The 16206-nt window shown below is 34.4% G+C and overlaps 1 protein-coding gene across 2 annotated transcripts in view; it reads left to right on the forward strand.

Annotated features, from left to right (window-relative positions):
• Positions 1–1602: 1602 nt before the first annotated feature.
• The window catches only part of SEPTIN8 (septin 8), a 273481-nt gene continuing 258877 nt past the window's right edge, over positions 1603–16206 (forward strand). For both annotated transcript variants that reach the window (XM_053717180.1, XM_053717179.1), the window contains exon 1: positions 1603–1757. In XM_053717180.1, the coding sequence (XP_053573155.1) occupies positions 1728–1757 (30 nt within the window). In that variant the 5' untranslated portion in view covers positions 1603–1727. The remainder of the gene's footprint in view (positions 1758–16206) is intronic.

Here is a 16206-nt window from a genome sequence, read left to right on the forward strand (position 1 = left end):
TGCAGCAGCTTGTTTACAAAGCTTTTCTATAGAGATTTTTGAAGTATTCATATTTTAAGTAAAAGTTGTGGTTTTAATAAGTAAAAACAGTTACATTATATGATAAGCAAGGGTAAATAGGCTATTTGTAAACAATTTAATACATTACAGTGAGTTAAAAGTTCTACTTTTCAAAACGTCTGCATACAAAAAGATGTTTTAAGACTGTATCATTAATTTGCAGGGTTTTGCTAATTCAAAACAGTCCATGGATACAACCCCATGAAAAGCCTCCTGAGTATGATTATTGTCTCATTTTCTGTGACAAAACATGGCCTTGCTCTGACATATGCGATTCTACGTAACACTTTCCTATATGCAGATAATCTTAAGAACACTTCCATATGCACTTCAAGTCTCCAATCCTTTAAAAGGGAAAGAAAAAAAATATTTACAAATGAAATGTGTTCTTGTTCCACTTCCGCAAGATAAGATGGAGTGTAAATTGTGTACCTAAGGGACACTGCAGTAAGAATTTCAAATATGTTGACATTATTATTTTTTTGCCTGATAAAATATGAAGTGGCTTAAATGTAAATGTATCCTAATATACCAGTATCAGCTGTGCACTTCATACTAATGCTTACTGAATTATAGGTACTCCTGACTAATGCTAAGTGAGTGAGCATTAACAGGAAGTACCAATCTACCAGTGGGCACTAATAGGAAATACCTATCAACCAATGAGCTTTTAGGAGTACTGGGAAGTAAACAAAAATTGATTTTGCAATATTATTTACAATTTAAATTTAAAAAGTGTTTTTCTTCAAAAAAAATTTCAAGCAAATAAAATAAAATAAAGAAGATTATATGTTTAGATGCTGCTTTCATATGGATGGCAATATTTTAGAATAATGTCCCTTTAAAGGGTCATTGTAGTACAAAATGTACATGCTCTCATTTGTTAGAGTATGTCATTCTAGCACTACAAAGCATGCAAGTATATGAGTTTAACCCCTACAAAGGGATTATACACATACTAAAAGTACTTCACTGGGAACTGCTGATCCCAGGCAAACAAAGAAGTTGTAGCTGTACAACGAGGTCAAATGAGATTTAAATAATTTTATATTTAGATAAATTGAAGCGATATTGTTAATTGCGGTTATAAACTATGGCTAAACGTAAATACTTGAATATATTTTAATCATGTTATAATTAAGAAACAATGTATGTTGTAACATTGTCAATAACTGTGACGGTTACTTTGTTAAAAAGGACGATAGTTTGGAACGGTGAGTAATACAGAGACTTGGAGAATTAACCGTTTCATGTAAAGACGCTGGCACAGTATCCTCCACCGCCCTTACGGTGGAATGACAGCATCTCCTACCTAACTGAGCTCTGTACTACAATGTCCAGCATACATTGCGCTCGCGGGTAGAAAAAAACAGGATAAATTAAATAAACAGATAACTTACTATTTTGACATCAGTGTACTTGTATGTATTTACATGTTCTAAGCTGGATCGCATATTTTTCTAATTAAATTGTGCAAGATAAACTGTATATGCGTGCTTTGCTCAAACCTGTGGGCGGTGAAAGGGGACTCTGTAATGCAGATGGGAGTTTCCAGGAAGTACAGTGGCCATATTGGATCCCATTGAGATCTAGGAGCTCTGATTGCATCAATTCATAAGCAAGCAGATTGCGAGACGACTGGTGGCAGAAGCATTCACCAAAGCATTATGGCTGCGATTGATGTAGAGAGGGCTTCTGTAAGTACCCATTATGCTAAATATAAATGTATATACCTTCCTTCTGTATATAGCACCATGTGCTTTTGCTGCTGTGCTGCATCACAGCTGATGTGTCAAATACATTTTGGGCTATTTCAATACGTTGATTCCCTATAAAGCCTGCACCTCTATTTCAATATGAGACGTGCAAGTTTTCTTTTGAGGTGCAACTGTTGGAAAGGTACGTACAAAATAGCTAACAGTTGCAATTTTACTTGCTTGCACTAAGCCTTATTTTTATATATCAAATGATCATTCTCTGCTACTTATTTTTTTTTAACATATTGTGTGACTACTGTTTGTGCGTGTGTGTGTGTATATATATATATATATATATACACACTGTATATATATTTTAGACTGTCAAATAGATCTATGCAAAAATGTTGCAGCCCTCCCTTACTGCAAAGGGTTTAACCAATGACACCTTGATTTTGTCTTTATGCAAAAGTTTTGGTGTCAACTCCTAGTAAAATAAGCAACGTTCCATAGTAAGGCTATATTTGTTCCAGTGATTGCCTGCGTTAAATAATGCCGTTGTCAGTTTATAAGATATCATAAAGTAGCCATCAGTTTATATAATACAGGTATAACTCTTTTTTTATATTATTTATTTTTCTCGCTTGACACAATAAAAAGGGGTTTGCTACGGTAGGCAAGGAGACAACATTGTTCTTGGAGTGTTAACATTTTTTTTAGTGGATCCTCTTATTCTAGAACAAGAGGTTTTGTTACATAAGCTACTGTTTCTCATATATTTGCTTAGTGACATTAAATTATTTGTTTTGTAACTCCATTATTACTACAGAGAATATGTATAGTGTACAAATGGATACAAGCAAGATCTGATTAATATGTTGCATAACTTTACTTAGTATATACATCATTTGCCTTGACTTTATGAAAAGTCAAACTATATTCAGTATTTAGCACATTGTGCACATACTGAAAACCCTTCTAGCCATTTCTCACATATTGTCATGCATCACCTTGAGTATTAATTCCTTGACACTCCCAGACAGGTGCTATGGCAAATTTTCTGTGCGTTTAGATATTCTGGTTGAGAATTACTTGGATAGGCTAACAAAATTGCAGATTTTTTTTTTTTTTTTTTTAAAGTATTTTGTGTCCTTGCATACATATGCAGTATCTTATTGTGTGATGCAAACACATTTACTTAAACTAAAGTATCCCACTCTACAGCAGTATTAGCATCATGCAGTAGTACCCTATGAATTATTTGGCTTTATATATTTTCCTCATTACATTTATTTTGCTTGGATTTCTGGCTGTTTGAATTACCTTTGTAACTATTGAGATGCCACAAATCCAAAAGAGTAAGTAAGGTATTTTAGTCTCCCTAGTCACTGTTAATAGCAGTATTTGACTGCTTGTGTGTATAATGCAAGGTAATCTCTCCCTGCTTTGCTCAGGGTTTAGCTAAATGTGTCTGTTGTACAATGTAGAGCATGGCGCTTGTAGTACAATAAAAAGGCTGCAACATTTAATGCTTTGTTGATGGGTAATTTTAGCTTTTTGTTTTGAATTTTGTTTTAAATTCAAATATAGTCAAAACCTTTGGCAATGAAGATGTTAAAAGGGTAGTTTCATACGCCAAAGCCACCTCCCAAATTTGTGTAACTTTTTTTTTTTCTTCAGGCTTAGCCCACAGCACATTAGAGCAGTAAATGAGGTATTGATTTACATGTGACAACCAGCTTTTAAAAAAAAAACAAAAAAAAAAACTTTGCTTCCTAAGTGCAAACTATAATTGAAAATGCTCTGTTCTAGTGTTACAAGATCTCAAATGAACTCTCAGCTCTAATTGCTTTCTGCACACAATTATTTCATTTTATGTGTTTTCATATATACTAGTGAGAATAACATTTATTTCAATTATTTATGTGTACGTTTGTGTTCATAATTTTATGACAAGTTTTCTGTTATTTATACGTTATACGCACACATTAATTGCGTAACTTAATATAAATTCTTTTAATGATAATTTGTGTAACAAACATAAACAAAATGTAATATTAGATCACTTTTGGGTTAATATTGGCTTCTAGCTAAGTGGTCAGCCAGGTGATGTGCCCACTAAATACGTCCTGTAGATAATTGTTTTTTATAGGTGATAGGCTTGCATATTATTCTACTTTTTATTATATTTTTCTTTTTCAATACAAATTGTGAACTTGCTCATTTTTGATAGACAATGATGTGCAAATGTTATTTATAAAAAGTATCAATTAAACATAATTGTCTTTGTAAATATTAGTACTTACCCATAAGACACTTTTAAAAAAATATTTACTCTGATCTTGAAGAGGAACACATTGTATTCATACAGTGCTTTTAAAGTATGCGAAGTGACGCCACATTGTTGATTCCATAGGAGCCATAAACATAAAATATTTTTTCTGTGTTTTAAACACATTCCCAGGACAACATTTCTTTAATTGCATTGTGGTTTATAAATCACTATGACTGTTGTATTCATGTTTCTAACAAAAGGATAACTTCAAAATCATAACCTATCATTGCTTCACTGCTTCAGCTTAGTCACAGAGGTTAACACATACAGTGAAATATGTTCAATAGCAGAGCTGTTCTGTTGAATAGCAGCTTTCTTTTCCTATTTTGCATAACAGGGTCATGAATGGTTAAAACAAACAGAAAAAATATTAAGGGAGCTAGACTCCCATTTTGTACTACTTTAAAGAGGGTCTTTTGAAAAGTATTGCTTTTTTTTTAAAAAACTGATGTCACATGAGCTTAAAGGGACACTGAACCCAAATTTTTTCTTTCGTAATTTAGATAGAGCATGACATTTTAAGCAACTTTGTAATTTACTCCTTTTATCAAATTTTCTTAATTCTCTTTATTTGAAATGCAAGAATGTAAGTTTATATTCCGGCCCATTTTTGGTGAACAACTTTGGTTGTTCTTGCTGATTGGTGGATAAATTAATCCACCAATATAAAAGTGCTGTCCATAGTTCTCAATAAAAAAAAAACAAACTTAGATGCATTCTTTTTCAAATAAAGATAGCAAGAGAATAAAGAAAAATTGATAATAGGAGGGAAGAGAGCTGTTTGGGAGGGATCAGGGGGTGGGATGTGTCGGGTGTGAGGCTGATTTCTACACTAAAGCTAAAATTAACCCTACAAGCTACCTAATTAACCCCATCACTGCTGGGCATAATAAAAGTGTGGTGCGCAGCAGCATTTAGCGGTTTTCTAATTACCAAAAAGGAATGCCAAAGCCATATATGTCTATTTATGAACAAAGGGGATCCCAGAGAAGCATTTACAACCATTTGTGCCATAATTGCACAAGATGTTTGTAAATAATTTCAGTGAGAAACCCAAAGTTAGTAAAAAAAAAAAAAAAAAAGTGAACGATTTTTTTTATTTGATCGAATTTGGCGGTAAAATAGTGGCATGAAATATATCAAAATGGGCCTAAATCAATACTTTGGGTTGTCTACTACACTAAAGCTAAAATTAACACTACAAGCTCCCTAATTAACCCCTTCACTGCTTGGCATAATAAAAGTGTGGTGCGCAGCGGTGTTTAGCGGCCATTACATGTTAAGGGATATTCAGGGATTCCTGACAGATATCAGTGTTCCAATGTAACTATTGTTAATTTTGAGAGAAAAAAAAGGTTTGGAATTAGCAAAGTGCTACTTGTACTTATTGCCCTATAACTTGCAAAAAAAGCATAGAACATGTAAACATTGGGTATTTCTAAACTCAGGACAAAATTGAGAAACTATTTAGCATGGGTGTTTTTTTGGTGGTTGTAGATGTGTAACAGATTTTGGGGGTTAAAGTTAGAAAAAGTGTTTTTTTTTTCTCATATCTTATAAAAAAATTTTTTAGAGTAAATTATAAGATATGATGGTATCTTTAGAAAGTCCATTTAATGGTGAGAAAAACGGTATATAATATGTGTGGGTACAGTAAATGAGTAAGAGGAAAATTACAGCTAAACACAAACGCCGCAGAAATGTAAAAATAGCCTTGGTCCCAAACGGTCAGAAAATGGAAAAGTGCTGTGGTTCTTAAGGGGTTAAGACAAATGGAAAAATATACTGCTTCTCCCTCATGACAAGCAAATGACTTGAAAAATTGTATATATAGCTTTATTAGGGAAATTCAAAATGTACAGCTTAAAGGGACACTGAACCCAGTTTTTTTTTTCTTTCGTAATTCAGATAGAGCATGACATATTAAGCAACTTTCTAATTAACTCCTATTATCAAATTTTCTTCATTCTCTTGGTATCTTTATTTGAAAAGCAAGAATGTAAGTTTAGATGCCGGCCCATTTTTGGTAAACAACCTGGGTTGTCCTTGCTGATTGGTGGATAAATTCATCCACCAATAAAAAAGGGCTGTCCAGAGTCCTTAAACAAAAAAAAGCTTAGATGCCTTCTTTTTCAAATAAAGATAGCAAGAGAGCCAAGAAAAATTGATCATAGGAGTAAATTAGAAAGTTACTTAAAATTGCATGCTCTATGAATCACGAAAGAAAAAATTTGGGTTCAGTGTCCCTTTAAAATCAAGCAGTCTGAAAAACCCTATAATTGTATCATTTTAAGATATCACGTAAGGAATACATCTAGGATGTTGGAGTATGGATTGATATGGAAAAATGGGTTTCTAATTTGTACACAATTTATGTCTTGGCAAAACTATCCTTCTTTTTCGTCTAGTTGACCATTGGAAAAGAGCAAAGGTTTTTTTAGAGGTGTGTCTGGTAATCTGCAGCTTTTAATATTAAAATGACTTCTTCTTTTTTTGTGATTCTTTAGAAACATTTTTTTTATGTATATGTTTTACAGTACAGTTCTTAAAGGGATATTATTATTATTATTATTTATTTGGTTATTTGTAGAGCGCCAACAGATTCCGCAGCTCTAACCCCAACATGTTTCTTTTGACATTCAGACAGATCATACTGTTGTAAACAATTTTAATTTTTTTCAAGCTTAGTCTGTTATCGAATTTGCCTTGTTCCAAGGTATTCTTTGTTAAAAAGCATACCTAGGTAGGTAGTGTGCACATGTCATAAACTCTGCACTGCTGCTACCTAGTGCTCTTGCAAACATATTGCAGTGTTAAAGGGACACTGAACCCAAATGTTTTCTTTTGTGATTCAGATAGAGCATGCAACTTTCTAATTTACTCCTATTATCAATTTTTCTTCGTTTTCTTGCTATCTTTATTTGAAAAAGGCATCTAAGCTTTTTTTTTTGTTCAGTAATCTGAACAGCACTTTTTTATTGGTGGATGAATTTATCCACCAATTAGCAAGGACAACCCAGGTTGTTCACCAAAAATGGGCTGAAATCTAAACTTACATTCTTGCATTTCAAATAAAGCTACCAAGAAAATTTGAAAATAGGAGTAAATCAGAAAGTTGCTTAAAATTTCATGCTCTATCTGAATCACAAAAGAAAAAATATGGGTTCAGTGTCCCTTTAACGACTGGAGTGGGGTAATTTTATCCCGGATGCCAAAGCTCACTATGGTTCGTCTTTTAAGAGACTGTACAGCTAGCGCCATGAACTTAAGGTAGATCCTTAGACAGCCACAGGAGATCTGGTTTCTCCATTCTTTTATGACCTTAAGTAGACACAGTTATATACTTTGGATGAAACCAGACCTTTGGAATCCTTAACACATTCCAGTACTTATTTTTGTTTTGCTAGCAATGATATGCAAAGGATATTTAAACATTTATCTAGGTAAAAACCAAAGCTTGATGTCTTTCTAGTACACTGCTACATATTTTACATAGACTCCTCTTACAAGATTGTTCTAACACGCTTACTTATCTGAATTGTGCTTCATAATATTTGTTCTAGGCTATATGACCTGGTCAAACTAAATACTCTGTGCTCAGGGCATTTCCTAAAGGTGTTTGCGTACCTAGGCCACATCAGTTACCCCCCTTATCTTCCCATTCCCTTACTCAGTGCCCTATAATTCAGCTCTCCCTGCCGTAATTCCTAGTTCAATAAGTTTATATTTTTATTGTCCCTGTCAATAGAGTAAAATATGACCTCACAATCACTAACAGGACCCTCGGCAACACTAGATAAAACCCCTCCATAATGAGTATCCCCATATAATAATACTCGTCCTCTAATATCAATTCTATTTAAGTAATAAGCAACACCCTGCAAACTCTGGTTGCTCCTGCCTTCGGCGGCTGGGATGGTGGGTTCTGACTGGGTTTATCTTACCAACACTCAACAGGTACCAAGCATTTAGAGCAGGGTGTTTACACTTTTAGAAGGTCCAGACAACTTTAAATCAGGGAATTATTTCTTTGAGGAAGCCCTAAAGTCCCAAATTATACTAAGTGAGTGTGGAGGCTGGGTTCAATCTGACTTTTAGTATTATCAAACTGGTATAATACATGGGCTATTTATTGCTCTTACAACTACATCATATAGTTAACTATGGACATTAATATGTTACACTTGATATAAACCTTTCTTTCTAGTGAGCTACCTGCTAACCTACTTCCATCAGACCCCTCATAATAACCATTCTGGCCCTAACTATGAAAAAAGCAACAATAGGGGCGCTGAATACTACTCGCTCCCTCTCCCCAGTTTTCCAAGTTCTGCTATTACCCTTCATAACTTATTAAGACTACATGCTTATTCTCTCATATAATAAACTACAGGATTATTTATTTCATACACACTGTATCTACGCATTAATATTGTCAGATGCCAAAGTACTAACCTTTCAAGAGGCCCAAGGCCTATATGTAACTACAAATGAATACCATGCATATGGCTCAGCTCACAATTTCTATAATATTGTTCAATCTCCAATCTACAAAGAATTGAATTTCTTATAAGATATCATTATGCTTATATTTACAGGTTAATTTAATGTATGCTATTGTGTCATGCCCAAGAGTGGCTTTCTATCACTCCAATTTACCTCCAGTGCAATAAACTTTATGTATAGGTCCAATAGCGGCCTATTGCTAATTCAGGAGGTTTAATTAAACCTAAAATGAGGTTTCATATTTTTTTTTTTTTTTTTAAATATATATGATTTGATTGATTATGTCTTCCTATCTTTTGTTTATAAGGTTAACCTGCGGAATCTATTTTTCTTTTCTTAGGTAGACAACCATTACATGTACCATTATAAATATGCTCTATAGCTGAATTGATATGATTGTTGTCGATGTAAAACGACATGTATAATTTCCTATTATGTTGTTTTATATAAAAACGTCAATAAAAATCCTTGATTTGGAAAAAAAATCCTATTATTTTAGCCGTGTGGTCAGTAAAATCAGATGGGTAGTATGCCCAATGTATATGTCCTGTAAAGAACACTGTTGATCCACTTCTACTTGCCACTAGTGTGCCCTTCAGTTTAAACGGACATAAAACAGGTTGAGATCTGTGCATATCCTAAAAGGGCAAATTAATTAAAAATAGTTGGCAGCAATTTTTTAAAAAAAAAATGTTTATGCAAAGTATTTTAACATTTTAAAAAATAAGCAAAATGAATTACATAGCTAAGCTGCGCGGAGCAGCCAACTCCACCTCTCCTTATCAGTGTTTAGACACAGGCATTGTATTGCAACTGAGTTCACATCTTCTAGGCATGCTCCAGCAGATAATCCCTATTCACTTTTGCATTCTACCAAAATAACAATAGATATAGATACAGACATAGAAGGTAATGTGTGGGGGGAGTTAGAGCTTTACAATTCAGAAACTAAAAAGAATGGGTTAATGGCGAGGCACTGCAGTATAAATGTGCAGGTAAAGTAATTAAAGTACATATTACTATATTTTGTCTCTATCCCAGCTTGTTTTATGTCCCTTTAACCATTGGAGGCCATTATACAAATACAAGATTGGTTCGTAGCTTCTATGGCTCCTTCTGAAAGCAATTCTGCATTCCTAGTAGGCGTAGCCAGTCTGTTGAGTGGATGTTATACACTGCAAAGCCATTGATACCAGGTCATAACGCTAGGTTAAATCAGATTTATCAAGAGGGATCATTATATTGGGCATGTGATTCGCTCATTTTAGACCAGTTTAAGTGGGTGTGCTCTAGGTTTTATAAAGGAAACTGTATGTTACCCTCATACATTAGGGCAGTTGGCAGTAAATAAAGCTTCTCCAGAGCTTGCAATCAAAATGGTTGCTCCTGCTATCTTGTTTCAAAATTTGCGCACTGGTCCTTCAAGTGATCAATAGATTCTAATATGGCACTTTACTGGGAAAATGTTAGTTCCCATTGATCTAAGTCATAACAAATTTGTATCTGTCATATTTTTCTTTCCAATCCAGGTTATTTAAAAAGAACAGAGTAGGAAAGAAAGGTAATTTTAATTTAAAGTTCGCGGCTTCTTAGGTTTAGGGGTTAATAGCTCAATTTAGCTTAATAGCGATGTGGGGGGCTGGCGGTTTAGGGGTTAATAGGTTTAGTTAGTGGTAGTGATGTGGGAGGCCAGAGGATTAGGGGTTAATACATTTATTTAGTGGCGGCGGGATAGGGGTTAATACATTTATTTAGGTGGTGGCAATGTCGGGGAGCGGCGGGATAGGGGTTAGTAAGTTTATTTAGTGGTGGCGGTGTCGGGGAGTGGCAGAATAGGGTTTAATAACATTATGTAGGTGGCGGCGATGTCGGAGGCAGCAGATTAGGGATGTTTAGACTCGGGTTTATGTTAGGGTGTTAGGTGTAAACGTAACTTGTTTTCAACCATAGAAATCAATGGGATATCTGGCAGCATTGAACATAAGACTTTCGCTGCTTTCAGACTCCCATTGATTTCTATGGCATCCGCAGCCTCCAGGGTGGCGAATTGAAAAACAGGTACGCTGGGCCGGAATAGCCGCGAGCATACCTTTTAGAAATTTGATAAATGGCAAAAGTGTCAGAGCCAAATTTGTATTCGGCACATCTGTAATGACGTAAGCATCGGTTTGAGACCAGCGTTTCATATGTTACTTCACAAATTTCAACATTTGCCAGTCTGTAGGCTTTGATAACTAGTTCGGATCAAGCTCGCAACAATTACGCTGCAGAATTCCCGGCGTATTTGCGTATGACGGCTTGATACATGTCCCCCTAAATGTTTTAGGAGTGTAAAAAATTGTTACATGCAAATAACTTTTGGTATGTTTTTTCAAATGTCCTGAAAGTTTCAGAATATGTTTGACTATATAGATTAATGTATAGTGGGAAGTTTGGGGAAAATTATTTAACATCTAAGTTCAATTTTGTACATTAAGCCACATTAAGCTCCCAAAAAACAAGCTTCATGTCACTCATTTTCCTTGTGGGAAACCAAAATCCATGAAACTTCTAGGGTAGGTTTGGAAAGTGTTAAATTAGTTTGTGCCAAGTTTCAAGGCAATTGATCAATGTTTAGGGGGATTTTGGTACATTAAGCTCTTTTTATATTAAGCTGCTCACATTAAATGTTTTAGGATTGTAAAAAAATAGTTAAATGTGAATAACTTTTGGTATGTTTTATCAAATGTCCTGAAATGTTCAGAATATGTTTGAATCAATAGATTAATGTATTGTGGTAAGTTTGAGGGAAATTGGTTAACATCTAAGTTCAATTTTGTATGTTAAGCCACATTAAGCTTCCCAAAAAACAAGCTTAAAGGGACACTCAGGTTAATTTAAATTTTCATGATTCAGATACAGCATGTAATTTTAAACAACTTTCCAATTTACTTCCATTAAAAATATTTGCACAGTCTTTTATATTTACAATTTTTGAGTTACCAGATCCTACTGAGCATGTGCAAGAATTCACAGACTATACGTATATGCATTTGTGATTGGCTGATTGCTATCACATGGTACAAGGGGAGTGGAAATATACATAACTTTGAAATTTGTTATAAAAAAATCTACTACGCATTTGAAGTTCAGACTAAGTGCTATTGCATTATCTTGCATTTGTTGATTATGCAAATCTAATGTGTTGACTGGTCCTTTAATGTCACTCATTTGCCTTGTGCGACACCAAAATCCATGAAACGTCTAGGATAGGCTTGGATAGTGGAAATCATGGGTTGTGCAAAATTATGCAGCAATTGATTAACATTTGTCCACTTTTTTATTCATTAAGCTTCATTAAGCCATTTTCACATTAAATGTTTTTTTCAGTTACTTTATTTTTATGATGCAAAAAATATTACTTGTATAAAATATATCATGTACTGCTTTTGAAAAGTGTAGTAGTGTTATTTTAGCCACATTTTTTATATGGAGAGACCCATCAATCATACACATGGCAGATATTGCTTTATTCAAACAAGATATAACTCGCTGTTCAATTAGAGTGAGAAAATTTAACTACAATTTTATATAGTTATTTGGTCTCAATCTGAATTTGAGACCAGGTTGGGTGAATATCAGGAACTAGGAAGCCACAGCTTGCATAATTTTACTTATGGTTTCCATTTTGTCATATCTGATTTTTAATTGCTTCTGGAATAAGACATTTGTGTTAGAAGTCACAGACCATGCTCAGTCTTCAAACACATGGTTTATGGGCATACTCATATATGTATATATAATTCCATTGTTTCTTTTAACTTTCCAATTTTATTTTACTATTAGCTTTCCTTTATTCTCTTGGTATCTTTTATTTAAAGGGACTGTATACACTCATTTTCATATAACTGCATGTAATAGACACTGCTATAAAGAACAAGATGCACAGATACTGATATAAAAATCCAGTATAAAACTGTTTAAAAACTTACTTAGAATTTCACAGTTTAGCTCTGTTGAAAAGGTTGCTGGAAAGCCCACTGCAAGTGTGAAATAAGAAACTCTCCCCCTCCTTTTGCATATGAAAAGACCCTTTACACAAACAGTAGCAAGCTGGAGAAGGTAGCTGACGGTATTCACATAAAACTTTGGGGCTTGGTTAGGAGTCTGAAAATCAGAGCAATGTTATTTAAAAATAAGCAAAACTGTACATTTAAAAAAAAAAAACAAAAAAAAAAAAACTTTATGGGCTATATAAATAGATCATCTGCAAAACATTTATGCAAAGAAAAAATGAGTGTATAATGTCCCTTTTAAGGAACAGCAATGCACTTCTGTGAGTTGGCAGAACACGTTGGGTAAGCCAATGACAAGAGGAATTTAGGTGCAGCCACCAATATCAGGTAGCCCCCAGGGGTGCATTGCTGTTCATGAGCCAACCTAGGGAGGCTTTTCAAGAAAGGTTGCTAAGAGAACAAAGCAAAATAGATGATTGGAAAGTTGTTTAAAATTGCACGTTCTATCTGAATCATGAAAGTTTCATTTTGACTTTTGTGTCAGTAATACACACAGTAATAATGCATCTTATCTGCCAGCAACACACCAAACACATATATGTTCGCTCATTAGCTGTGTTTTATTGTATAAATAATTATACATTTGTCAAGGAAACCAGACATTTTAGGCTCCTGGATTTGGACTCCTTCAGCTTGCTTTGATCTATGTTGTGTTTGTATTTTTAGATATCTTCATCTGCAGATTACTTTAGAAGACCTTAAAGGGACATGAAACATGTTTTTTCTTTCTCTTTCATGATTCAAATAGAACAAAACAAATTAGATAAAAAAATAAATGGGAAAGTTATTTAAAATTGCATGCTGTTTGTATACTTTTTTGAAAAGTATACCTAAGTAGACTCAGAAGCTGCTGATTGGTGGCTGAATATATATGCCTCTTATCATTGGCTTTCAGCTACCTCCCAGTAGTGCATTACTGCTCCTTCAACAAAGGATACCAAGAGACTAAAGCAAATGAGATAATCTAAGTAAATTGGAAAGTTGTTTAAAATTGTATAACTGTCCAAATCATGAAATGAAAATTCTGGGTTTCATATCCCTTTTAAGTTTCCCTTACCTACTACCCCCATGTCCTGTCACAGGATATTACTGTTTTTTTTGCTAGGGCATCTGATCAGTTCCTGGCATTTGGAGCACCATAGCTATTAAAGGGACATGAAACCCAAAATGTTTCAGATAGAGAATACAATTTTAAACAACTTTCCAATTTATTTATATTTAATTTGGTTCCTTCTCTTGTTATCCTTTGCTTAAGGATTTATCAAGGAAAGCCCAGGAGCAGCAAAGAACCTCGGTTCTAGCAGCTGATTGGTGGCTGCATATATATATATACTGATTTTCATTGGCTTACCCATGTGTTCGGTATTGTTTTGCTGCTCATTCAACAAAGCATACAAAGAGAACAAAGACAATTTGATAAGAGGAGTATATTAGAAAGTTGCTAAAAATTGCATGCTCTATCTGAATCTTGGAAAAAAAAAATTGGGATTCATATCCCTTTAAGGCTGCATTTTGATCTTGCTGCCTGGCATTCATTCTTTTTCACGTTCAGCTGTGCTGGCAGCCAGGCTCAATCTGATTAAATTGTGAGCAGCGTTTAGTCTGTGTTTTGCCACTTTGACATCTCTGTCTTCAGTTCCCACATATGTTATCTAAGGATACACCCTACAAACTCTCTGGTTTTTGGATTCTGATCAAAGTGTTCCTTGCCACATAGCATTTTTATTATAATGCCATGCTAGGGACTTCTATATACTTGTGTAAATAAATAACTTTTTGTTTTCCTTGCAGTACTTTACACCAGCAGTGTTTTATAATTGGTTCTTTCTTATCTATTCAATTAACTCTGTTACTATTCAAGTAGAGCTGTTTATTTAGCACTGCCTTGCTTACAAGACTGCTTCCTTTTATTTGAGACCTTCATGTTAAATAAATTAGTTCTGTGTGTGTATTTATATACACTCTACATTGAAAATATAGCGGCATACAACATATTCCATAGCATTGAAGTAGAGATTTCACAAAACTTAGGTATGCCAGCAGCCAGGAATATACCCCTTGGAAACCCTTTTTGAATCTGGGCACCAAAAAAAGAAGACGGGGCAACAAACTGAAGACTGATATATATTTATTAAAATAGTCATCTGTATTCTAGCTGAGGTTTCTAAGATCTGTGCAGAGACTTATTTTTAACTGTTCCTAATTAGCGTTAGCTGAGAGGATAAGATACATATATTTGTATCCCTGCTAATTTTACTAATAAAATGATCTTTTTTTTTTTTTAATGATTTATAACACATTTGCTTTTGTGCAGAACTTTTTGTTTTCAACGTAGTTCTTAACTGTTAATATATTTTATACATATGTACAAATTGCTTTAACACCCCTTTGAGTATGCAGGATGTATTTAAATACAAACAAACTATGCTTAAAGGGTCGTTCTAGTGAGAAAATGACATGCTGTATTTTATCACTAGCGATGCTGCAAAGCTATGTGTTTTAACCCTGCAAAGGGGTTGGACATATAGCTAAAGTAGCACTTGGGACCTGCAGAGCACTGCTGGTCCCCAAGCGGAAACTGTCACTGATCCAATCGGCAGTGCTAATTTCAGAATCTAGCTAGTGATAACAAATTACAGCATGCCGTTTTATCACTATAATAGTCCTTTAAGGATTTTGAGCTAGATTACAAGTGGAGCACTATTTTATCATGCCTGTAAATGGGCAAATTCGCCCTTTTACGGGTGCAGATAAATTATCGGCCATTACAAGTGGCTGGTTATTGCTACCGGGAGATTGTGCTAGCAATTAGCACTCCAAAAAATTAACCAGTGGTCATATCTCTGGTTAATTTTCTAAAGGTCCCCCAATTGCCCATAAATTTCAGTGTAGTGTTTGTAATAAAAATAGAATGTAGCATTTTTTTTAAATAACTGCGCGAAGCAGTTTTTACTGCTTAAAGGGACAGTCTACACCAGGATATTTGTTTTAAAAGATAGTCCCTTTATTACCCATTCCCTAGTTTTGCATAACCAACACAGTTTTATTAATACACTTTTTACCTCTTTGATTACCTTGTATCTAAGCCTCTGCAAACTGCCCCTTATTTCAGTTATTTTGACAGACTTGCATTTTAGCGAATCAGTGTAAGGTCCTAGGAACTCAATGTGCATGAGCACAGTGTTATCTATATGAAACACATGAACTAACACCCACTAGTGGTGAAAAACTGTCAAAATGCCCTGAGCTAAGGGGCGCCTTCAAGGGCTTAGAAATTAGCATATGAACCTCCTAGATTTAGCTTTCAACTAAGAATACCAAGAGAACAAAGTAAAATTGTTGATAGGGCATGTAATTTTAAACAATTTTCCAATTTACTTCTATCTGAATAATGAAAGTTTTTGTTTTGGATAGACTGTCCCTTTAAAGTTGACGGGTGTGGGCGTTAGAATAAAAACGGCACTGAAAAGTGCCCTTACATTGCGGTCTATGGGGAACTGATACAGCATCCATTTGTAAGCAACTTTCCAAGCTATAAATTTTGCTTCATTCT

This window comes from Bombina bombina, chromosome 6 (genome assembly GCF_027579735.1).
Source record: "Bombina bombina isolate aBomBom1 chromosome 6, aBomBom1.pri, whole genome shotgun sequence".
NCBI lineage: Eukaryota > Metazoa > Chordata > Amphibia > Anura > Bombinatoridae > Bombina > Bombina bombina.